The sequence below is a fragment of the Ambystoma mexicanum genome, chromosome 2p (genome assembly GCF_040938575.1).
Source record: "Ambystoma mexicanum isolate Mex_15411 chromosome 2p, UKY_AmexF1_1, whole genome shotgun sequence".
Lineage (NCBI taxonomy): Eukaryota > Metazoa > Chordata > Amphibia > Caudata > Ambystomatidae > Ambystoma > Ambystoma mexicanum.
In genome coordinates this window covers 1,298,367,219-1,298,390,676 of record NC_090923.1, presented here as the reverse complement: position 1 = coordinate 1,298,390,676, position 23,458 = coordinate 1,298,367,219, and the positions used below count along the sequence as shown (strand labels likewise).

Here is a 23,458-nt window from a genome sequence, read left to right as displayed (position 1 = left end):
TATAATATTCACGAGAGTCAAAGAAGAGAAGACTAATGCGGACCCAGTGTCAACTACGGTACGTGCGTAGATGCAGATCCTGCAAAGAGTCCAATGCGACACACCCTACTGGCCGCACACCCCGTTGTGGTCTTATCCCGATCTTGAACCAACCCTAGACCGCACTATACAGAACTGTTGGGACCCGGAGTGGGGAGCCAGGCTGGGGGACCTTTTCCCCGAGGGACAATTCATCACAATGCCAGAGCTACAGGAAAGAACAGGTAAAGGCCTGATCCCAACACTAAAGTATCAGCAGCTGAAAGCGGCTTGCAAAAAACTCTGGCCATCATTCCCGGCGGAGCCCCCGATACACCAGTTCCTCACAGATGTGCTTACAACAGAAGGGTTCCACAGTGGCGTCTCTGAAATATACAAAAAAATACAAGCGCATAGCCCCTCGGTCAACACAATGAAAATTAAGTGGGAGAAAGTACTGGACACTCAAATCAGTGAACTTCAATGGACACGCTACTGCAGATATACTGAGACTGTCTCTATCAACACTAACTTCCGTCTAATACAATACAAGATCCTGAACCAACTGCACATCACCCCAAAAAAAAGGGCCAAATTCGACCTTACCAAGCAACCAGAGTGCCCCAAATGCAGAACAACAGAAGCAGACGCAATGCACATGTATTGGAACTGCCCTCCGATCCATCAGTTCTGGGTCGAGGAGACAGAGAAACTGAGTGACATATTAAAGATCCACATACCGGCAACCGCACAAAAATACTTATTTGGAGATATTGGAAAGGTGTCAACTAAGATACGCAGACTGTTCGCAGTGGCAGGAGCGGTAGCCAAGAGACAAATACACCTGAAATGGAAATCTACCTCCTCTCCCACACTCCAAGCATGGCTCGGACAGCTGGCCATTACGCATGAAAGTGAAGAGATGTATGTGCAAGGAGTACAGTCCCACTCCAGACCCAAGGACATATGGGCCCCACTAAGAGCATATTTACAAGCCCAAGAATCAAGCTCCGATGAGGAGGACAACTAGAAAGACTTTATTGATAAAGAGTTGTAGAAACTTTTCATTAGCAATACCACTTATGTTAGTACTGTTTCACTAAATGTATAACGATATTTCGTCTGCTTATTGCTCAGGTGCCATGTCAGAATTAAATAAAGATTTTTTTTTTTAATTCCATAAACTCATGCATCGGCTTTCAAACCAATGCACTTGTTCTTTAAAGCAATTAAGTTACAATATAGATTTCTTGATTAGTAATCTCAATCAGAAGAAAGCTCGTTGAAATACAAGCCCTTTCAGAGAAAGTATCTTCTGTTGGTGTACACCAAGACAAGGTGGCAAATTGAACATAGCCCATATACTCAGCAAAATTAATCTCTAAACTTCATGTAAACCAGTTTATAGAACTGCCTGCATTTTTAAGTTCCCACTTTCTGGTACAAAAAGGAGATACAGTTGACCTACTCAGGGAAGTCATGTTCTACATAGACTGGGCACAAGCTTTCTGGAAGACTAGCCAGTTCTTTGTGGCTTTGGGCATTGGAGAAGAAGGCAGTCAGTGTATGTATAGTAGTTATTGATAGATGGTTAATACGATACATGCAGGAATGCTTTTCCTTGCACAGAAACTACCTTCCAAACCAAGAGGACATTCTATGAGAGATAGAGGTGCAATAGCTAGCTTTGAAGGTCTGCCACATGGCGTCAGTCATACTTCCAAAAAGTTATGAAGACCTACAAATTACGTCTTGACTCGCAAGTCTGTCAGGTAGTGCTACAGATTTTTACCTAATACCGTAACATGAACAAACCACTCACCAGTGGATAACACTGATTGCTAATCTATGCTAGAAGACCAATGTTACTTAACAGTAATTGTCATTCGAATGGATTGTGTCCTCCCACGTATTCCTTATCTTTGATTTTCCAATATCCAGCTTTCTGCCTCCATTTTTTTCAGTACAGGTCGATGTGGGTCAGTCTGGTCGATGTACCTCGGAGGCCCCCGTCACGTCGTCATCACCATAGTTATAATTAGAATGCGCAGCGCCTGTTGGCCACAGTTCCACTTTTGTGCACTTCACAGCTTCGGTAATGTGTAACGCCTTAGTTACTAGTCTAAAAATTCTCCGATTCTTTGACGCGATATTGCATCTTCATCAGCGTCGTCTACTCCTTGGTCCGGATTTAAAGAATGCCGGGACTGCAGTGCTAAAATGTCAGTGACTGACCCACACCGGATCTGCCTGTGGTGTTCAGGGTCAAACCATCCGTCTTCAGAGTGCGAGGACTGCTTGTCGATGATGGCCAAAGCCTTGAGAGAACATAGAGGGAAGTTGGAGAGAGGTAAGCCTTTAAAGTCCCCTTCTACCCCATCTAAACGTAAATCGTCAGGCGAGTCTAGATCAACGTCTCCTCGTCGAATAAGATCAAAACGTTCCTGTTCCAGAAGTGGATTCATCGTCTTCGAGGCATGGGAAAAAGAGGCAGCATAGGTCACTGTCCACTTCGTCATCCAGTTCACCCAAGCGGGTTACTTTCCTTTCAAAATCTAGTACTCCGGCTCAGTGGGGAGGAATTTAGACTCTGCATGATGAAGGTGTTCGAGAACGCGGCCTTGCCCTCCTCGACAACACCTAGAGGCGATGCTCCAGTCGATAGGCCTAGGAAGCATAAGAGCCGTATGTCTTCGGAACTTGCCATTGAACCTCCTCTAGAGCAATCTCATCCTTTGAATCGAGAGAAAGCCTCCTCGAAACATAAAAAATCAGTATCACTGACACTAAAGGAAATCCATACGGCAAGCCCAAAATGTGCGTCTTCGACGCCATTGGTGGCGAGTTCGAAGGAGAAGCCATCGACGCCTCGAGTGTCGACCTCCTCGTTGCTGTATGTGCCAATACCTTCAATTGTATTGTCGAAGACCTCGACGCTAACGTCCAAGCTATCAACGACATCGTCGAAACCTTCAAAGCCATCAGCAATTGTGTTGAGGCCAATCAACGTCAACATCACGATTTCAACATTGTCGGCTCCCATTATGACTACTATAACGTCTTCTTTATTTGAGAGGACATGTACACCACAACCTTGTTCAGAGTACTTTAAAACACTCTCTTCAATTTATGAAGACGCAGAGGAGTCCTCTGAGGAAGAAAGGCCATTTGTGCTCCAATATGGGAAACCTCCTGTACCGGATGAACTCGTATCCGAAGAGTCTCGCATGAAAAACTTGCAGGAATGTCTTCATGAGGCAAGTGGTATTGACACTTCTCCTGAAGTTGATTTTGGTAAGGCCGATCCAGGAGATCATGCCGAAAGTGACGTATAGACAACACATGACAAGGGTCATGGAGTATATGGGTGGCCCTTGGGATGGTCCGGACCCAAGGGCCACAGGAGGACCCAATTGTCCCATTTCATCATGCTTTGCAGAGAAGGGTGTCTTCCAATTGGGAAACACCCGAGGTTGTCCCGGCAGTAAATAAGAAGCTTGCAGCTAAATACAGAGCTTCTAGTTCTGACCCTCTGTACCTCCCAAAGCATCCTACACCAGAAAGCCTGGTAGTGCAGGCGGCCGCTTCTTCAGGAAGACAGAATGCCTATCCCACAACACCGCAGGACAGCGATGTTAAACAATATGATGCCATGGCCAAGAAGGTTTTCTCGGCCGGCAATATGGCTTTAAAATCCGCCAATTCTACGTGTCAAGGATGGGAACGAAGCTATGTGTGAGTCCCTTCAGACTGGTCTCGACTCTGTTGACAGCATCAGCAGAACCATGGCGGCTAGTACAGTAATCCGCAGATTTGCTTGGTTGCAGAAGTCAGGATTTGCCTCAGACGTACAGTCCAAGCTTCTCAACATGCCCTTTGACGAAACACATCTATTTGGTAATAAAGCTGATGAAAGTTTGGCGAAGCTGCAAACTTCCAAGGCGGCAGCCAAATCCCTTGGAGTTGCCATAAGGCAAACTCCAAATCACCACACAGTTGCACCCTGGAGGGGTAGGTCCTTTCGCTATTACTCCGCATTCGGAACTGGCAGAGGACAGCCAGCTCAAAGAGGACATTGAAAATTCCCCCGTGGTGGACGGCGTAGAGGTACTAAGACCACAAAAGCAGCGGCTACCTTACTTTCAGCCACTTTTGTCAGCTGCCCCAAAACCTCTCTGAGGTCTTTGTACACAAGACTGCAGTAGGAGGCAGGTTTTGACAGCATCTGACAGAATAGCAGGCTATTACTTCAGATGTATGGGCATTGGAAACAGTTGCCCAAGGTTACTGCCTGCCTTTCCTCCAGAAACCTCAGTCATCCAACGGGAAACAATGTTAGGGAGACTTCTCATTCTATGGCTAATCTCCCTCACCTAGTGAGTCCCCCAGCAGCTTTGCTGGATTTCTGGAGTTTATTTTTCCACTTGGTAAGAGTGTGAGCCTTTTTCCCACTCTTACATGTGTTTTGCCATGTGTATTTTTACTGTTTGTGTAATAGTGGGCTCTGGAGGACACCACTCCATGAACCCCACTTTTTATGTGTTACACAGCACCCTCAGTGCAGTGACACAGGGTTGTCTTTGAGACTTCCCACTGACTCCATTTTCTGGGGCTGACTGCTGTCCCCCAGAAAACAGGTAAAGTTGCCATTTACTTTACATAGTCATTTAAAACAACAGACAGAGTACACCCCATCTTACATGGATTACTGGAAAGGGTTAACTCCTATCCCTTTTTGTCTGTGCCTCTCTGAGCTTTGTTTTGCTCTTTTAACATTCAGACTTGACTGGTGGCAGTGGTATCTACCCTAACTGTTCTACCGCGATTATATTATATAAACGTGGTACTGTTCCAGGCTATCATAGTAGCCTCAAACATAAACCCGCTTGACCAAATACTTTCTTTTGGCTCCGGTCGGGTTAATTCGCCATTTCTTTTTGGTAAAGTCCTTCTTGTGATTTACTTTGTGCGGCAAACCAGGTTTGCCTCCTTTGTTCACCTTCTTTTGGCGGACTTATTCCAAGAAGCCCTCCTCTTGGCGCCTGGGTGTCTAGGTGGGCTGTATGTGAGGGAGGGGTGTAGTCACCCCCTGCACAGGGTATCCTTTGAAACCCTAGTCGCACTTTGGCATGATTGGCTAAGGTGGTTGTCTGTGCCGGACAACCCCCCTGCTGTGTGATTGACAACCAGGCTGTGTGAATGGGGGATTTTCGCATAAAAGGCAAGACTCTTGGGCTGGAAGTCAGTCGCCACTGGAACTGCTAGGAACTGAAGAGAAGCAGAGAAGAAGACGGCTGCTGCAACTACCGAGTCCCGCATGAGCCCTGCTGCAGTCCTGAGCTATCTACCCTTCAACGACAAGAGAAGATCCAATCCGGAGTCTTCTTCCCTTGAGCCTGGTGGGATCAGCCAGCTCATCTTTCACAGCCAGAGGATCCTCTTTGTGGTCGAAATCGCTGCACACTGCTGTAGTGGTCCGTTTAGCCATCTGTAGAGCCTCTCCTGTTTTAAAGGAGCGCACCTTTTATTCACTGTCGCTGCTGCTGGCCTCAACCCTGGGTAGTGCATATTCCTCCAGATGTCCTCCTTCTTGTCTCCACGACTGAAGCTCCAGGAACCGTGAGTCTGCAGGAAACTACCAGGAACAACTGCCGTAGCACCAGCTTCTTCAAAGAATAAGGTACTGTGTCCAACTTCGAGGAACATGGGTGAACCCTTTTCTCCTCATCCAAGGCTTGCCCTTGATTTCCTTCCCTCTTATAACTTTTGCTTCCTCTGTTGACAATATCCAAGTACTCCTGGCAATCTTCAATCGTGAACTATCTGACTGTGTGATCCTCGACAACAGGAACCCAGTTCCACTTGACACTGGCGCAGGCCTATTGACTTTTATCTTCTTGTCAGAAAGTGTTCTCTGATTCTGTCTGCCTTGACAAAAGTATTGCCTATGATTTTTGTCCCCAACTCTCTTTTGTTAACTCAAGTGCTAAGTGTGTTTTAACTCTGGTAACATTTCTTCCCGCGGATACGCGTATCTTTAGTAAGACCGACCTGTCATTACTGTCAAAAAGTGATCGCATATGTATTCCTGGTAATGCCTTTTGTTTCATAACACCGGTCTGTCAAATCATAAGGTATTTACCTTGAGTTGTTCTGCACAAAGAGAATTGGTTGTGTGTAGTGTATTTTACGTGTGGTTTTAATTTAATAGAAGTGAAGTGTTTTGCAAACAGATGGTCTAGAAATAAATGTACTTTTACTTTTCAACCAAAAATCTTGAGTCCGTGTTCGTTTGAGTCACAGTAATTGTGGTCCTTTGTGTAATTTCTACTACTGCTCGTTTGCTCTTGAGATAAGTGTGGCTGCTCCGCTACTGCTACCACTTTAACAGTGTAGTACAGGCTTGTACCAAAGGTGAACTTGGATTACCACTTGTAGTCTTAATTGTGTGTAGTGGTCCCAAAGGGCACTGCACAGGATTCTGCCTAACAAACAACTCTTTGAAAGTTCCAGATCCGTTCCTTATGCAGGAGATTTTAACCCTGCTAGAGAAAGGTGCTATAGAACCAGTACGTGTAGCGGAGAGGAACAAGGGTTGGTACTCCCCATATTTTCTAATTCCAAAGAAGGACGGAGGATTGAGACTCATCTTGGACTTAAGAGACTTGAACAAGTTCCTCAGGAAGGACAAATTCAAGATGGTAACTCTTTTTCAGATCCTTCAGGCCCTCCAGCTTTAGGATTGGATGGTATCATTGGACCTTCAGGATGCTTACTTTCATGTGCCGGTTCATCTCAAGCACAGAAAGTACCTGAGGTTCGTCGTTGGCAGGTCTCATTATCAGTTTTGGGTTCTGCCATTTGGGCTGACCTCCGCCCGAGGGTTTTCACCAAGCTAATGGCGGTAGTGGCAGCGAGTCTCAGGAGAGGGGGGATTCACGTCTACTCCTACCTGGAAGATTGGTTGATCAGGGCCAGTTCCCCAGAAAGGCCCTGGAACATTTCAACTCCACCTGTCACTCCCTTCACCGGCTGGGCTCCTCCCTTAACTTCAAGAAGTCCCACATGATACCATCACAAAGACTCCAATTTATCAGAGCAGTCCTGGATGCATCCCTGGGAAAAGCCTCACCAGCAGAGGTGAGGGCTCAAGACATTCTGCAGATGGTGACCAAATTCCAGAATGCCCAGCGTCTACCAGCTTTCGATTTTCTGAGGTTGCTCGGCCTCATGGCATCCTGCATTTTTCGGGTGCCAGAGGCTCGCCTGAGAATGAGATCTCTCCAGTGGGCTCTCACGACCCAATGGTCACAGTTCTCAGGAAGGATGTCAGATCTCCTACAAATCCCAAACAGAGTTGCACTTGCTCTTCAGTGGTGGGCCTGTCAGGAGAGCATCTTGATAGGAGAACCGTTTTGGCAACCATGGCCAGAGAGAACAGTAGTGACAGACGCCTCACTCACGGGTTGGGGAGCTGATGCCAACGACTTGACCATCAGTGGTCGTTGGTCTCCATTGGAGTCCAAACTGCATATCAACCTTTTAGAGCTGAGGGCAATCAGACTAGCGCTGAAGGCCTTCCTGCCATCTGTACGGGGAAAGAATGTCCTGATAATGACGGACAACACAGTGGCCATGCACTACCTCAACAAGAGAGGAGGTGTAGGGTCACTACCACTGTGCAGAGATGCAATCCAGTTCTGGTTCTGGGCAATACAAGAATGAATCTCTCTGTTGGCAGTTCACCTAGCCGGAGAGAACATGACGGCGGACGCTCTTAGCAGGCAGAGCAGTCTCCAATGAGTGGTAACTAGCTCAGGATGTCCTTTAGAAGATCTTCATCCTTTGGGGAATCCCTCAAGTGGATCTGTTCGCGACCAGTGCTAACAGGAAGTGCGAACTGTGCTGCTCAAGGGAGTTTCCCCCGAGAGGAGCTCTGGGAAACACATTTGTGGTGGACTGGGAATGTCCACTTTTGTACGCGTTTCCTCCAATCCCCGTCATTCCTCGTGTCATCAGGAGTTTGAGTTGGTTCAGGAAATTAATTATCCTAATTGCCCCAGACTGGGCCAGGAGGACATGGTACCCGCACCTTCTGGATATGTCCATCTGCCCTCCGATTCGTCTTCCATAAAGTGAAGATCTTCTCTTGCGAAAGCAGGCTCGGGTTCTCCATCTGGATATCGGGACTCTCAGCCTTCACGCATGGTTTCTTAGATACAAAGATTGGGACCTCCCGGACGGCGTAATGGAGGTGTTGCTTTCAGCCAGAAGGCCAGCAACCAAATCTTTATATCGCTGCCGCTGGAATAAGTTCTGCAGCTGGTGTAGAGATAAGAATGTTGACCCTTTTTCATGCAATACACCAATGGTCATCTATTCGATTACATCTAGCAAATCTGGGGCTACAGATTTGTACCATCAAGGGATACCTAGCAGCTCTTTCTATCTTTAAGCGCACTTCAGAGGAAGTCTCCTATTTTAAGATTCCTCTTCTAATTCAATTCTTAAAGGGTTTAACTAATGTTTACCTTCCGACACCGTTTCAAGCCCCACTGTGGGATCTCAATTTGGTTTTGAACTTTTTGATGAGTCCTCCTTTTAAGCCTCTATATTCTTGCCCATTAAGACTTCTTACCTTGAAAACTGTAGTCTTAGTGGCAATTACATCAGCCTGAAGGATGAGTGAGCTACAGGCTTAATCCTGTAAGCCTCCTCATACTGTCTTTCATAAAGACCGAGTGGTTCTAAAGGTTAAGCCTACCTTTCTCCCCAAGGTTATTTCCGAGTTTCACATTACTCAGAAGATAACCTGATCTTCTTTTTATCCTCCTCATCTGGGGAAAGAGGAAGAGAACCTCCACAGGCTTGACCCTAGACGTGCACTGAGCTGCTACTTTCCCAGATTGGCTAAACTACGACAGGATGACCAGTTATTCGTGGGCTATACAGGCTATAAATTGGGCCTAGCCATCACTAAGCAGACTATCTCCAAGTGGATCATTTTAACTATATCGGAATGCTACAGGCTGGTAGGTAAAGACCCTCCAGAACATCTGAGGGCTCATTCGACCAGGGGTGTTGCAACTTCGTCTGCCTTGCAGAGGGAGTTCGGATAAGACACATGTGCAGTTGCCACATGGTCGTCTGTGCAAAAAACTACAGTGTGGATTCCTCCATGGGTCATGAGTCTGCTTTTGGGAAAAAAGTATTTTACTCTGTGCATACGTGACCACATACATTTTTGCTCCTCCAAATTAAGTAACCTGGTTTGGAAGTGTATCAAAGATGAGGAATACGTGGAAGGACACAATCCATTCGAAGAACAAGTTATTTACCCTTGGTAACGTTCTTTCGACTGGATGTTCCTCCCACGTATTCCTTATCGCCCCTGCCAACTTTCCCCTCACTAAAATTTCTCTTGCGGTTGCAGTCTACGTTCTCTCCGGGGGAGTAACCGTCAGACACAAGACATAACTCCTCTCGTCAAAACAGAACCAAGGCGAAATGGGTGCTGCATATGCTACTTATATCTGTGGTGAGGTCGAGACGGAGGCCTCCGAGGGACATCGACTCGACCAGACCTCGAAGCACTGCACCCTCTGCTGAAAAAAGATTTCAGAGGCAGCAAGCTGGATATGGAAATATCAAAGATAAGGAATATGCGGGAGGAACATCCAGTCGAATGAACGTTACCATGGGTAAGTAACTTGTTAATCTCTAGGTAAGTCATGCTCTCAAAGCATTGTGTTCTCATGCCATGCACAAGCAAGTATTCATGGAAACTGAGAGCACTGTGATAATAGACTAGATGAACAAAGGGTCGGACAGGGGTTGCAAGGTCTGTGAGTTTATCAAGGGTTGGGAAGCACAGCAGGTACTGGTGTGGGCTGCCAAACATTAGGTCTAAATTTTAGCAGAGCATCTCCTAGGACTCCAAAATACTCTGGTTGATCAAATAAACAGCACAGTCTCAAATCTTTTTTGGGGACTCTTTTTGAAATCCTATATTTAAGCCTTTGGCCCCCAATTCATCCTGATTCTCACAAGGTTGATGTATTACCCTTTGTAACCTATGCACTCGCACACCTGAAATGAAAAATCTTCATGTTAAACAGCACTTCTGGTCACCCTTACATCATTGCTCGGAGTAAAGACTTTCTCAGCATCTGAACTGTACTTGAATTTCCATCTGGATTAAGTCCCTTTAAGGACACACCCCGAATGCGCTTTCTAAAATAAATAGTTTTGGAATTTCATCTCAATCAAGGAGTGTGTTTACTTGTCTTCAAGTCGCCATCCTCTAAACCAGCAATTTCTCTGCTTACCTTAGATGTCAATTGTTGCATCAGTTATTTTATTTGTAGGAAGAAGGATTTTGGGAAAAGTTTATAATTGTTGGTTTACGGTTCTGCTACCAAGTGTCATGCAGTAGTAACGATGGACAACAATTACTAGATGAATAGCTACCTGCATCAAACCTTGGTATACGTTGTCAAAATGTTACCAGAGAGGGTGACTGGACTTTCCATAAGAGGTAATGTTGCTACAATGGCTTTCCTGGACAAAACTTCTTTGAGCAAGGCAGCTACTTGGAGGTCCTTAAAGGTGTTCTGCAACTCTCCCTGTTTGGACAAAGGTGCCTGATGGCATACAGCTGTGTGCAAGAACCTCTTTTGAGTAATGCCAACCCCTAGACCCACCTCCTAGGTATTTGCTGTTCACTAATGTGTGTATATTCAATGAGCATGTAAATCTATAAATGATACAATTCTGGAGATCAAAGTAGTGTACCTGTAGGTATAGTTCTTCAGCACCGGTATCTTTATAGATGTGACCCACCTGACCTGCCGGGATGTGATCATTAGAATTAAGGGTATGTGATTTGAATCTCTGGTGTTTGATTTTAAGGGTGGAGCCACTAGGTCAGTATGGCTGGTGGCTACTTAGTCCTAGTGGCCTTAGAAAAAAGACCTTTTAATATAGGACTAATACATACTATAAGATAAAGTTGTGTTATATAAGCACCCTTCAGGCAGTGATGATGGCCTTGCTCCATGTGGCCCCAGTTCCCCTCGATTTTTAGGCCCAGGACTTGTTCGATCGCTGAGTGGATTGTTTCCCAGAATTGAGCTATTTTCAGGCATGTCCACCATATGTGGCTCCATGTGCCCGTCTGACCACATTTCCTCCAGCATTCCTGTGATACTCTTGGGTAAATCTCGTGGAGCCTCATTGGGGGGAGGTGCCATTGTGTTAGAAGTTTGATCCATATTTCCCAGATTTGGATAGATCTTGTAAGTTTTGTTATTTGGTTCCAGAGTTTCGTCCATGCTGCTGGGTCTATTGTGGTACCTGTGTCTGCGTCCCACTTTGCCTTATATGGCATGGGTGGTCCTGGCTCCCCTTCTTTAATGAACCTATATATGTTTGCGACCACTTTCTTGTCGCCTGTGTTTGTGTTAAGGTATTTCTCAAAAGGTGTGAGCTCCCGGGGTGGTGCGGCTCTCATTTTGGGGTGGGACAGCCAGTGTCTCAGTTGAGCGTAGGTTTTCCCCAGTTCGAAGTCTACTTTGCATTGGTTGTAAGTTTTGATATGGGAGCCCACGAACATGTCCTTCACTCTGTGGCAGCCTCCCTGTTGCCAGTCCTGGAATGCGGTTGTGACGAGGCCTGTTGTGAACTGGGGGTTCTTAAAAAGACGTGTTAGGGGGGAAGGGAATGACGTGGTACGGGCTTTGGTCGGCGCTAGGTCCCAGGCCTTGCCCACCGTCTCCATGATGTGTCTTGCTTACATTTGTGGTGGTCTGTCTGCCTTGGATTTCCACAGAGCTTCCTACAGCTCCGTTCCCACCACGGCCCTGTCCAAAGGTCTCCATATCTTACCCCTGTCGTCCCTTTGCCAGTCCCTGATGACCCTTATTTGGGCCGCGATGTACTATGCTTTAAATTCCAGCACTCCCAATCCCCCGCTCCTCACTGGAGTTCTCATCACCCTCCCTGTCACTCTCGGCAGTTTGTAGTTTCAAAGGAAACTCTAGTCTTAGGGAGGGTTTTGGCAGCACTTGTATTGGGAGGGAAGTGAAGTGGTAAAGGAGCCGCGGCAGGACTGACATTTTCAAGACGCTGATGTGGCCCAGCCAGGATATGGCCAGTGGACCCCAGTCTATTAGCTTTGTTTTCAGCTTCTCTAGAAGGGGCGGTAAGTTTGCTTGGTACAACCCTTCCACTGTGTTGGTCAGTGTGACCCCCAGGTACTTAATGGAGTTTTCTGCCCATCTGAATTGGAAGTTGTGTTTGAGGGTTTGTATCTCCTGTTGGGTTAATGGGAGGTTGAGGATTTCTGATTTGGCTATGTTGACCTTTAGGCACGCCACTGCCCCAAATCGGTCAAGCTCTTTCTGGGCCGCTCTCAGCAAGGTGTCTGGCCGGGTTAAGGTGAGGATCATGTCGTCATCAAAGGCTGCTATTTTGTGCGATTTTTATTTTATTTTTTTATTTTTTATTTTTTTTTTCCCCACCCCCCGAATGGCATCCCAGCTATCTCGTTGTTTGCCCTGATTGCTGCCAAGAAGGGGTCTAGGTGTAGGGCGTAGAGGATGGGCGACAAGGGCTTCCTTGCTGCGTCACGCACTCTCCACCTGGATTGGTTCCGAGATGTGGCCCTTTATTGCCAGTCACAGGAGTGGGCACTGATAGTTGGTCCCAACCCTGCGTAGGAAGCTCGGCCTGAATCCCATCTTTCTCATGGTTGCGAAGAGGAATCCCCACTCTACACTGTCGAAGGCTTTTTCAGCATCTAGGAGAGCAGGGATGGCCCTCTTCTGGGCTTTTTCGTTTAGGTGGGCTATTCGTCTAATATTGTCGCTCGTTTGCCTGCCCCTCACGAAGCCTGACTGGTCTGCCTAGACTCATTTTGAGAGGATTAATTCCAGCCGGTTAAGCAGTATTTTAGTGTGGATTTTGGCATCTACATTTATTGATGCGATGGGGCGATATAATCCGCACTCTATCAGATCTTTTCCCTTTTTATGAATGAATATCACTTTTGCCTCTTCCATAGTCTTCGGTAGAGTTTTGGAGGCCTCTATGTGGTTGTATAGAGTAGGGGGATTAGGTCTTCTTTGTGGAGTTTGTAAAACTCTGAACCATAACCGTCTGGGCCCGGGGATTTGTTGAGTGGGAGTGAGTTAATGGCTGCTCTTACTTCATCCCTTGTAATTTCCCCTTCTAGCATATCTATCTCTTCCCTGGTTAGTGGGTTTAACTGAGATTCTGCCAGATATTCTTCCTGTTTTTCTAGGGTCGGTTAATCAGTGCTGTATAAATTAGTGTAGAATTTAACAAATTCCTGTTGTATGTCCTCCGTTTTGGTGCTTATCTGGCCCACATGCTGCTTTATTTTCAATGTAGTTCTGCCCCTCTCTTCCTTCCTAAGCATTCTAGCCAGTAGCCGGTCTGATTTGTTGGCTTTGACATACAGCCTTTTGATGGCGGGGGTCTGTTTCTGGCCCATTTTGGGCATCACCTCTTTTAGTTTGGCCTCTAGATTAGCTTCTTCGAGTCTCAGCTCACGCGTGCGCCTAGCTTTGATCGCTATAATCTTGCCAATGAGAGTCTCTTTGAGCGCATCCCACCAGTTTTGCCAGCTGGTTTCCCCCCCGCCCCCCTTTGTTGGCATCTACGTATCTATTTCTTCTGAGACCTCCCTTGCTAAGGTAATGTCTTTGAAGAGGTGCCCCGGGTATCTCCACTTCCAGAGCCCTAGAGGGCCCCTGTTCCTGGCTATCTCTAGGGTCATGGGCGCGTGGTCCGAGAGGGAGATAGCCCCCAGCTTTATATCCGCTACTTTGCCCATCAGGGGGTTAGACACCCAGATGTAATCTATCCTGGAGTGTGATCTGTGTGAGTAAAAGGTATACCCCTCCCTCTCCCCCTGTTTAGTTCTCCATGCGTCTACTAGACCCAATTGGTGTAGTTTCCGCTTGAGGTCCCTGGAGGGCAGCGCCGATGGGCCTTGGGTTTGGATGCTCCTGTCTCTGGTGGGGTTCCAGGCCATGTTGAAATCCCCTGTAAGGATGATGGGGAATTTTGTGAAACTCTCTAAGCGTTTGAGTGCGTGTTGTAAATATTGGTTGTGGCCCGTGTTGGGGGGCATATACTGTTGCAATCGTGTAAGCCTCCCTCCTTCCTTCCACTGTTATTACAAGGTACCTGCCCTGGTTATCTTTATCTGAGTTTGTTACAGTTAGGTCCAGCCCGTCTCTGAGAGCTATGAGAACCCCCCTTTTTTGCTAGGTTGTGTAGCCTGGAAGATTACCCTGTAGCCCCAGAATCTGACTCTGTGGGTATACCGTGTTTGTATGTGTGTTTCTTGGAGGGCGACAATGTGGGGGTCTTCTCTTGTAAGGTATCTCTCCACTTCTTTTCTCTTGGGAGGAGAGTTGAGGCCATTGGGATTGAGCAATACAATCTTTAATTGACTAGCTAGGGCCATGTGTGGTGCCTCGAGTCCCAGTAGTCTATATAGGAGGACCAGTGCCTCTTTGGTGTGCGCTGTCCTACCTTCGCTCCTCCTCTAGGTGGTCTCTCTATTGTTTTGTCTCCCTTGTGTAGGAAGTACTGCTCCCTCCCACCCCCCTGTTCTCCCTTCCCCCTCCCCGGTTGAATCCAACTGGCACTTAGCCCCCCTTGTATGGCCATGAGAGCTGGACCCTGATTTCTGCCCAGCGTGTCCCCACGCAGGAATTCCCATTCCAACCGCCTTTCCCTCCCGCCCCTTGCATTCCTATGGTTCTTTGTGGCGCTCGATTGTGAGGTGCTTTGTTGTGTGCCCTCCCCAGGGTTTACGTGGTTGTTAGAATCTGGGCCATCTGTGGTATCTCAATAGTCTTGTGTTCCTGGTTGTCCTGGTTTAACGTGGTTTGCATGGGGGGATGGGCTGCCATGGCGGGGTGGTCGCCCCCCTTTCTTGTTTTTCTTGGGCTCTATCACTGTTCATTCCCAGGTTTTCCGTGTAGCTTTTTGGCTAGGCTGTGAGGGGTGCGGCTGTTACGCTCACCTGGTTCCCACAGGGGCGTCGATCGGACCCGGACAGCTGCGGTCTCCACCAACGTGATGCGTAGTGAAGAGATGACAGTCGGGACTGGCCCGCCTAATCTTGTCTGCTGGACTCGTAGAAGTATTCTCCTGCAAGTGGAGAAAGGGATTTAGCCACCCGTGGACTTTAGTGATGGCCCCCCCAACAGTTCTCGTTCTCCCCACTAATCACCTCCGATATTCCCTTTTTGTAACCTCACCTTATGTTTTTAAATGATGAGCTCTCCATCCGGCATGGCTTGCAGGGGGCGCGTAGATACCAGTTACTTCACTGGGTTGAAGGTACTGGAGGAGTTCCGGAGGAATATTGACTCCAGTGTCTGTAAAGTTCAAAGAGTTCAATATGTCCGATGTTCACTCTTGTTCCATTCCCTCGTTAGGTTGCAGCTGGGTCCAAAAGAATTTTGTCTGGAGGCAGCTGATGGCGTTCAGGTAAGAGTCTGTATTACCAAACACTGTCCGGTAAAAGTTGCATGAGTTTAACTTGCTGTTTTCTCTTCCTTTATAGGTGCGGCATAGGAAGATGCAGCAAAATTAAGAATAATAGCTCCGGTGGTAAAGCAGGTAAGCCTATGGTGGCAAAGAGATTGTCCTTGTTGGTTTTCTCGGCTCACCTTGTTATTCCTTTTGTTTTCCCCCCAGGTGCTGGATTTCGACGAACAAAATGATGGAGGCAGCACCGAGTCGAAAGATGCGGTGGACTGGTGAGTATAACGCGGCACTGCTGGCAAAGCGACGCGTGCTGAAATAATGTGCTTTCCAGTCTCTGAGATGTGCTGGGTCTGGAATCAGGTAAGGAATCAAATAATGTCTGTGATCTAACCTCTTCTCCTTTCTTTGCCTTTTGTCTAGGAGCTCCGGATTTGAGGCGGGCATGGCAGAAGACTGGATGCTGACTTGCAGACACGGTGAGCGTTACGTTGCTGGATGCAGAATAACGCAAAGCATGGGCTGCTGTTCGGGCGTGGTTTAAATAGCCTGCAAAGTAGTCCCAGGTAAGAAGAACACCCAAAGAACCACACCCGAGTGAAAAATAGTCCCTGTAATAAAATAGTCCCATCCAGGCCTCACGTTGGCTTGGACTCATTTGCAGCATGGTCTGCATAAGGTAAGTAAAGTCTATGAGCCTGGTGCCTATGGCGCCAGGACTGATTTCTATGATGAGCCTGGCGCCTAAGGCGCCAGGACTGAATCCAAACAGCCCACAGCCGGGGCTGTTGGGGTTTTAATGAGTATCTGGATGCCTGCTCCCGGGGCTGATGGACTCGATCCGGATGCCCGAGTGTAGGCATCATGACAGCGGCAAATGGTTCTCATTTCCAAGGATGGCTGCGCCTTCGTCGGACGTTGTTAATCTATGCGATTTCCCTTGCCATGTGAAGCTCAGTGCAAATGGGTGTTGCCATCTATACCGCACGTGATGGCCTCTCGGGTGGGTCAGGACCGGTGCCATGCGCCGTCTTCTGTTTAATGTGCTTTGCGATAGGTCCTGGTAGAGCTGTATCTCCATTCCGTTATGTGATTTGGTTGGTGGACCTTGCCTTTGCCAAGATTTGCTCTTTTAGATTGTAGCTGTGAAAGGCGATTAGAACGTCCTAAGGTCTTGACCCCGGTTCTTGACGTTTCCAGCCCACTCTGTGGATCCTGTCAAAGCGGATTTCTGTGCTTTGGTCTTAGTCTAGGAGGTCGCTGAAGATGGAGTTCATGGCCTGGGGCAGCTCTTGGTCTGGACGGTTTCTGGTAGAGATTTCACTCGTATATTGGAGCACCTGGAGCGGTTTTCTAGATCTTCGGCTCGAAGCTCCAAGTTGTGGGTGGCCACGGCCAGGTTTTCCAGCAAGGAACCTGCCTTACGTGCTTCTTCGGTTATCTTCTGGATGGCCCTCTCGTTAATGTCCACTCTTTTATTAATGTCCTTTTTTATTTCTTGGATCCCCTCGGCCAAGTCCTCTCTCAGGGCTTCCATTTGTTTCTGTCCCGCACTGGTGATTTTCTCAACTAGCTCCCACAGCAGATCTTTGAGGGCGGAGTAAGTTACCGGTCTGTCTTGGTGGTCCTCTGTGTTGTCTGTGGTGGGTTTTTTTCCCCAAGCGGTGCTAGATTGGGCGCCCAATGTCTGTGTCTCTGGCCCATATCTGTGCCAGGTTGCCCTCCTGGGCCTCCTTTGTTGTTTTGGATAGGGCTGGGGGGTGTCCCTATTTCTGTTTCTTGACATCTCGAGGACTGGGTAGTTGGCCCCTGCCTGGCGGGTGCCCTGGAGGAAACCCCCTTCTCCCTTTGACCTTCGGAGCGGGGCTTCTTGGCTGGCCGTAAGGCTGTTGGCCCCCCCCCCCCCCACTGTGCGTTGACAAGCCTAAGGCCTGCGGGAGGTGACGGGGGTGTCCAGCAGACGGGCTCCCTCGATGTCCGGCGTGGGAAGGTTGTCGTTTGCCTCCGTTACTAAGTTGTCCAATATGTGGGCATGTGATTAGGGATTACTTCTTTGTGCCCTTTCTATTTGTGGGCCAGACCGGTTCTCCCCCTATGGTGCGTTCCGTAATGCCTGGATCCGTGGCCGGGTCTTGGATTGTGTGGTAGGCCCCTCTTGGTTGGGGGTTGTCCCACCTCTACTGGGGTAGCAAAGAGGTCTCTGCTATATGGGCCTGGCGGGTGCTGGTGAGGTCTAGGTTGGGCCCAGGGGTGGGGCCTTCGGCCCTGGTTCCGAGTGTGGAGCTCGGGAGGTGGAGCTGGCCGGCGGTGCAGTTTGGGGGCCTCTGCAGTCTTTCCCCCGCTGTGTGGTGCCTGCCCCCTCCCCACCTGCAGCTGCTCCCCTTCACCCCACTTACTTGTGGCCTGCTAGTCTGCTAGTTTCGTATGTTTGGGATACTGCTCCCTGCCGTTGCTTTGCTGTTCCGCTCCTGTGGGCGTACATGGCTGCAGGACCTCACCCCTTTGTTATTGCCAGGCGCAGTTTAAAGTTGGAGAGGGCCGCTAGGTTCCGGTGTCTCCTGGGTGTCGGGGGCCGGAGGGCCTGTCGGGTTCCTGTGGTCTCGTCACTGCTGTTTTCCACTGCCGAGTCTCCTGTTGCGTCACAGCGTCCCAGCCTTGCGACGGCTTTGCTGAGGAGCTGCAGTGGTTTTTTGCCATGGGGGGCCCTGCTGGACAAGGGCAGGTGTCCGGGATGTGTGCTGCTGGTCTCCGCGTGTCTCTGACGAGCGGGGAGTCGGCTTGCTGGAGAATGGCTGGGAGGTACGGGTGTCGTACGCTAGGTGTTACTCCGATTTGGCTAAGTCTGGGGCGGCACCAATCAGCAGTGGTGGGTCGGGGGAGCCTCGGCCGCCCCGGGGCCGTGCCCTCGATGTCAGTCCGGGCTTAGTTGATTGCACCCTCTCCCCAGGTGGATCGGCTCTGGGTGCCAGCTTCCAGGCGTCAGCTGCATCTTCCCGCCAAACGCCACTGGTCGCCGGCGAGGGCTGTTGGGCTGATGTCGGCAGCAGTGTGTGGGTTTCTGGGGGGCACTGAGGGCTCGCTTAGGTCTGAGAGGCTTGCCAGTGTTCCTCCTGAGAGTCGGTCCTCGGCGGGCATGGATGCCGCAGTGCCCCGCAGCGTCGGTCTTCTGCGGAGTTAGCGGGTCCCGGGTTCTGGAGCTGCTTCGCTTGCCTCTGCCTACACCTTGTGATGGTTGGTTTGTGCTGCGGTACCTGGTGAGGGCTTATCCGCTAGGGTTTTCGCCAATTGCCAGTCTTTTGGTGCAGGAGCTTGGGGGACGTGCGCTTACACTCCGGCGGCCATCTTGGAATCCTGCACTCCTCGGAAGAGGTGTCTACTTCAAAATTCCATTGATTGTGCAGTTTTTAAAGGGTCTCACTTACGTGTACCCTCCAGTCCCATTTCAAGTCCCCGTTTGGGATCTAAATTTAGTATTCAAATTCATTACATGCATTCCTTTCGAGCATTTGCATTCTTGTCCGCTAAGGCGTCTCACTTTGAAGACAATCCTACTATTGGCTATTACATCGGGCCACAGGGTGAGTGAGTTACAGGCTCTCTTGTAAGCCTCCTCACACCATCTTCCATAAACACAAAGTTCTACTTGGAGTCAAACCTTCATTTCTACCAAAAATAGTCTCCGACTTTCACTTGTCTCAAAAGATCACATTGCCAACTTTCTATCCTCCCCTCATGCAAGTAATGAGGAAGAAAGGCTCCACAGTCTGTACCCAAAAAAGGCTCTTAGCTTTTATATTTCTAGACTGGCAAAATTTCGGCAAATTGCACAACTTTTCATTGGATATGCCAGCCACAAATTGGGCCTAGCAGTAACAAAACAAATCTTATCCAGATGGATAATTTTAGCAATTGGAGAATGCTGCAGGCTGGCAGGTAAAGAACCTCCAGATGGGCTAAGGGCTCATTCTACTAGGGCCATGGTGACTTCGACTGCTCTGCAGAGGGGTGGCTCCTCCAAATTTTCACTGCTTTGGGAGTCTTATCTAAGATGAGGAATACGTGGGAGGACACAATCCATTCGGAGAACAAATTACTTGACAACTGTAACGTTTTTTCGACTGGATGTTCCTCCCACAATGTCCTCATCGACCACCCCAACCTACCCCGCCGTACAGTTTACACTCTATATTCCTTGAAAGCTTACAGTCTAAGGGTACGCCTTATCTCCTCCTCAGTTGAGGATATTGAAAAAACAGAAGTGAAGCCCACGGGCGCGACTCAAGCTATTTATAGTACGGATGACTTTGACGTTCTATGGCAGAACTTGAGGGACATCAACGCCACGACATCGAGCACAGCACCCTCTGGTCTGGAAATGTTTTTTTCCGAAGCAGCAAAGCTGACGATATGAATATCTAAGATGAGGAATACGTGGGAGGAACATCCAATCGAAAGAACGTTACTGTTGGTAAGTAACTTGTTCTTCTATTGACCTCCCTACTTCAACCCATGTCCTGTTCAGGCAGTTGTTCATGCCTTAGCACAGCTAATCTATGTACAGTGTAAATTCGATAATCATCATGCTTATGGACCGCCAAACTACTCCCCCCTTCAGGCTGTGATGCAATTGAAGTCTCTGTGCTTCATTTATTTTCAATGCCCTGCATTCTTGAAAATAGGAGTATCTACGGGAGAGACTGGAACATGCTTGATAAACTAGCAAAATTAGATTCCCGAAAGACCTGCATACAAAGAAACTGACCTCAGCTAATGCACTATGAAACTCTGCCATCATAATTGGGACGACCTCCCTCATTTTTCATTTATTTATTTGGATTTTATAATGCACCTATACACAATGTGTTTCAAGACGCAACAAGATAAGGGGGGTGGGGGCAGGGATGACAAAACAGAAATGGTCCTACAAGGCCTTGTGACATTCGGATTATGCAAGTGCAGTAATTGAAGTGCAGGGGAGGGAGGGATTTGGGGAGGTTGAGTGCCGGAGGGTTAGGCGAGTGCCCAGGGAGGCCAGATGGACAGAGCCCAGGAAGGAGAGTGCAAGGGCAGAAAGATCCATGTGCTGAGTGTGTGGAACGGACTGGAAGGGCTAGAGGGGTTCAGGCCAGCCAGCCTAGTGCAGGGGGGAAGGGAGCCCAGAAGGGCAGGTGCAGGATGGGGGAGGGCGGGTCGGAGGAGCCCAAGTGCAGGGGTAGACTGGTAGGGTAGCGCTTGTTGCCCTGAATCAACCAGGCAGGGCAGCCAGTCGAGAGGCATGGGGGGGGAGAATTAACAGGGGAGGGGGAGGGGGAAGGAGCAAGAGAAAAGGAGGGTCTTGAGAAGCTTCCGAAACAAGGAGATCAGGCTCAAGTCTGAGAGGGACAGGGAGGCCATTCCAAAGGGATGCACCTGTGGAGGAGACAGATCTCCCCCCCCCCCCACTCTCTGCTTAGAGAAGCGACTCATCTGCAGAGAGTTAGAAAACCGAAGGGCCCTAGCAGGAGGTATTTAGGGAGAGAAAGTTGGATGTAGCCGGTTCCCAGGCACCAGAAAGCCTTGTGGATGATGAAGAGGGTTTTGAACTTGATCCTCACAGCAACCAGGAGCCAGTGGAGATATTTTAGGGCTGGAGAGATACGGTCCCTGGGCTTAAGGCCAAGGATAAGTCTTACAGTCCTATTCTGGATTAGTTGTAGGGGGCGAAGGGAAGAGTTTGCTAGTTGGGGAAGAGGCTATTGCAGTAGTCCAGCCTGGAGAGGACCAGAGCCCTGGAGACATTGAGTTTCTGCGGGAAGGTAAGGAAAGGAAAGGAAAGGAAGAATCCCTCTGAGGAGGTCTAGCTGAAAGTGAGCCTTCTTTGCAAGGTCTGATATGTGAGGAGAGAAGGAGAGAGAAGTGTCGTATGACTCCTAGGTTTTTTGCCTCACAAGAGGGTGAGGGGAGGGGCCCCATCAAGGGTGGCCAGAGTGTAGGGGGAAAGGAGGCAGCAGGAGTCCAAATGAGAAGGATCTCCGTCTTACTGGCATTAATGCACGGATTGTTAGCGGTGCACCATGCTTGAATAGCAGATGGACAGCCAGGAATCAGAGAGGAAGAGGAGGAGGCGGCAGAGGAGGGGAAACTTGGAGAGTTGCGTGTCATTCGCATAACACTGGAAGCTAGGAGCAATCAAATGGGCTAGCGGGGCAAAGTAGTTGTTGAAACGCCAAGGCGAGAGAATAGTTCTCTGAGGGACACCGCAGGTGGAGAGTGAGATGGAAGAGAGGAAAGGGCCCAGTTGAACCTGGGAAGGTCGTTCAGAGGAAGGAGGTCAGCCAGTCCAGAGCCAGCTCCGTGATGCCAAGGGTATCACGGAGCCGATTACTAACAAACTCCAAAACCTTTTTTGTTCACGCTCCATTTTCCCCCACTCGCCTAATCATCAACCTGGGTTACTGCTTCAACTTATCTGTGTACATTTTCACCCTATTGAATGTTTGAGTCTGCTTCCCATCCATTCAAGCCTTTTTTTTCCCTATATCTAACTAACTTTCATTGTGCTATGTAATGCGCTCCTCTGTCCATTTTGGGCCAGATCCATGGTATATAAATACTAAAAACAAAATAAAGCGTCATAGATCCTTGGATTTTAATAAGTGTGCTTGTGCATTATGAAAAATCTAAATATGATTAGTTGTCGGGCATATTGACCATTCATATGAAATTATACTATTATATTTTCTTTCTTTCCCTTAGCTACTGGTGATGGAATTGCATCACCGCAGAAGATTCTTTTTCCATCAGAGAAGATATTTTTGAAGTGGCAACAAATAAATCGTGTCGGAGCAGGACTTCAAAATCTTGGCAATACTTGTTTTGTCAACTCTGCTTTACAATGCTTGACTTATACACCACCTCTTGCAAACTATATGCTCTCACAAGAACACTCCAAAATGTGTAAGTACAGTAATCTTTAATTTATCTAAATAGTGTATTTAAGACAATTGTTATCTCAGTAACATAGTAGATATAGAGTATATTATATGGTTTTGAGGCATCCCTATACTATAGCCTCATGGACTGAAGGGAGGGGGGGGTTATTATTGTGAGATAATGACCCGCCACCAAGTTATGGCCCGGGGTGAGGTAATAATGACCCCTTCTGAGATCCATAAGGCTATTAGCATATAGTGTTAATAGCAATACATATTTTAAAGTTTTGGTGGTGAAGTAAAAATGTTACGTTAATTGAGTAAAGTAAATTGACAAATGGAGTTAATAAATGTCTTTATTTTATAGTATTCTAATCACGTTAAGCATTTGAACTGCAAACTTAAATTGGAGCAGGATTAACATGCGCATACATTGGAGCGTGTTTCTCTTCTTGTAGCCAAAAGGTATGTAGCAATGCACTGGTGTTCGCAGCAAGTCCCTGGGCCGCATGATTGGATGCGGGACCACGCTTGGTGTAATACACAAGAGGACACAGACAGACAGACAGATAGCAAGTGATACCAACCTCCCGCCCTAAGGATTACTGGGGGTCATTCCGGTCGTACTTTAATACTGCGGATACCCTTCAGAGACATGGAGGCAAAGTGGACTGCAGGTTTGGGGTGGTTGTGGTTGTGGGTACTACTGATCAATAGTGTGATTAGGGGGATCACTGTGGGCATAATGGACTGGTCCACCACAATGAACTTTAACAGTGGCCAGCGTGTTGAGGTTGATATATAACATGGTAAATGACAACAGCGCTTTAAAGGGGGTGGAGTTTACCTTCTCTTTTCTGGTTTTAATAACATATTGCAAGGGCAGGGATAGAATGGGTTGAGTGATTGGGGGGGTTGTCACTTCATCCTGCAAGAAATTGTATTAATTTTCCCCAAGTGGGGAATGTGCTATGGATGTTATTGTGTGCTGTATGTGAGAT

General features: G+C 48.1%; 1 protein-coding gene across 2 annotated transcripts in view; it reads left to right on the top strand.

The window, feature by feature from the left end:
- The window catches only part of USP42 (ubiquitin specific peptidase 42), a 1,198,372-nt gene that overhangs the window by 164,167 nt on the left and 1,010,747 nt on the right, over positions 1-23,458 (top strand). For both annotated transcript variants that reach the window (XM_069645631.1, XM_069645629.1), the window contains exon 3: positions 22,282-22,482. In XM_069645631.1, coding sequence (XP_069501732.1) covers positions 22,282-22,482 — 201 coding nt within the window. The remainder of the gene's footprint in view (positions 1-22,281; positions 22,483-23,458) is intronic.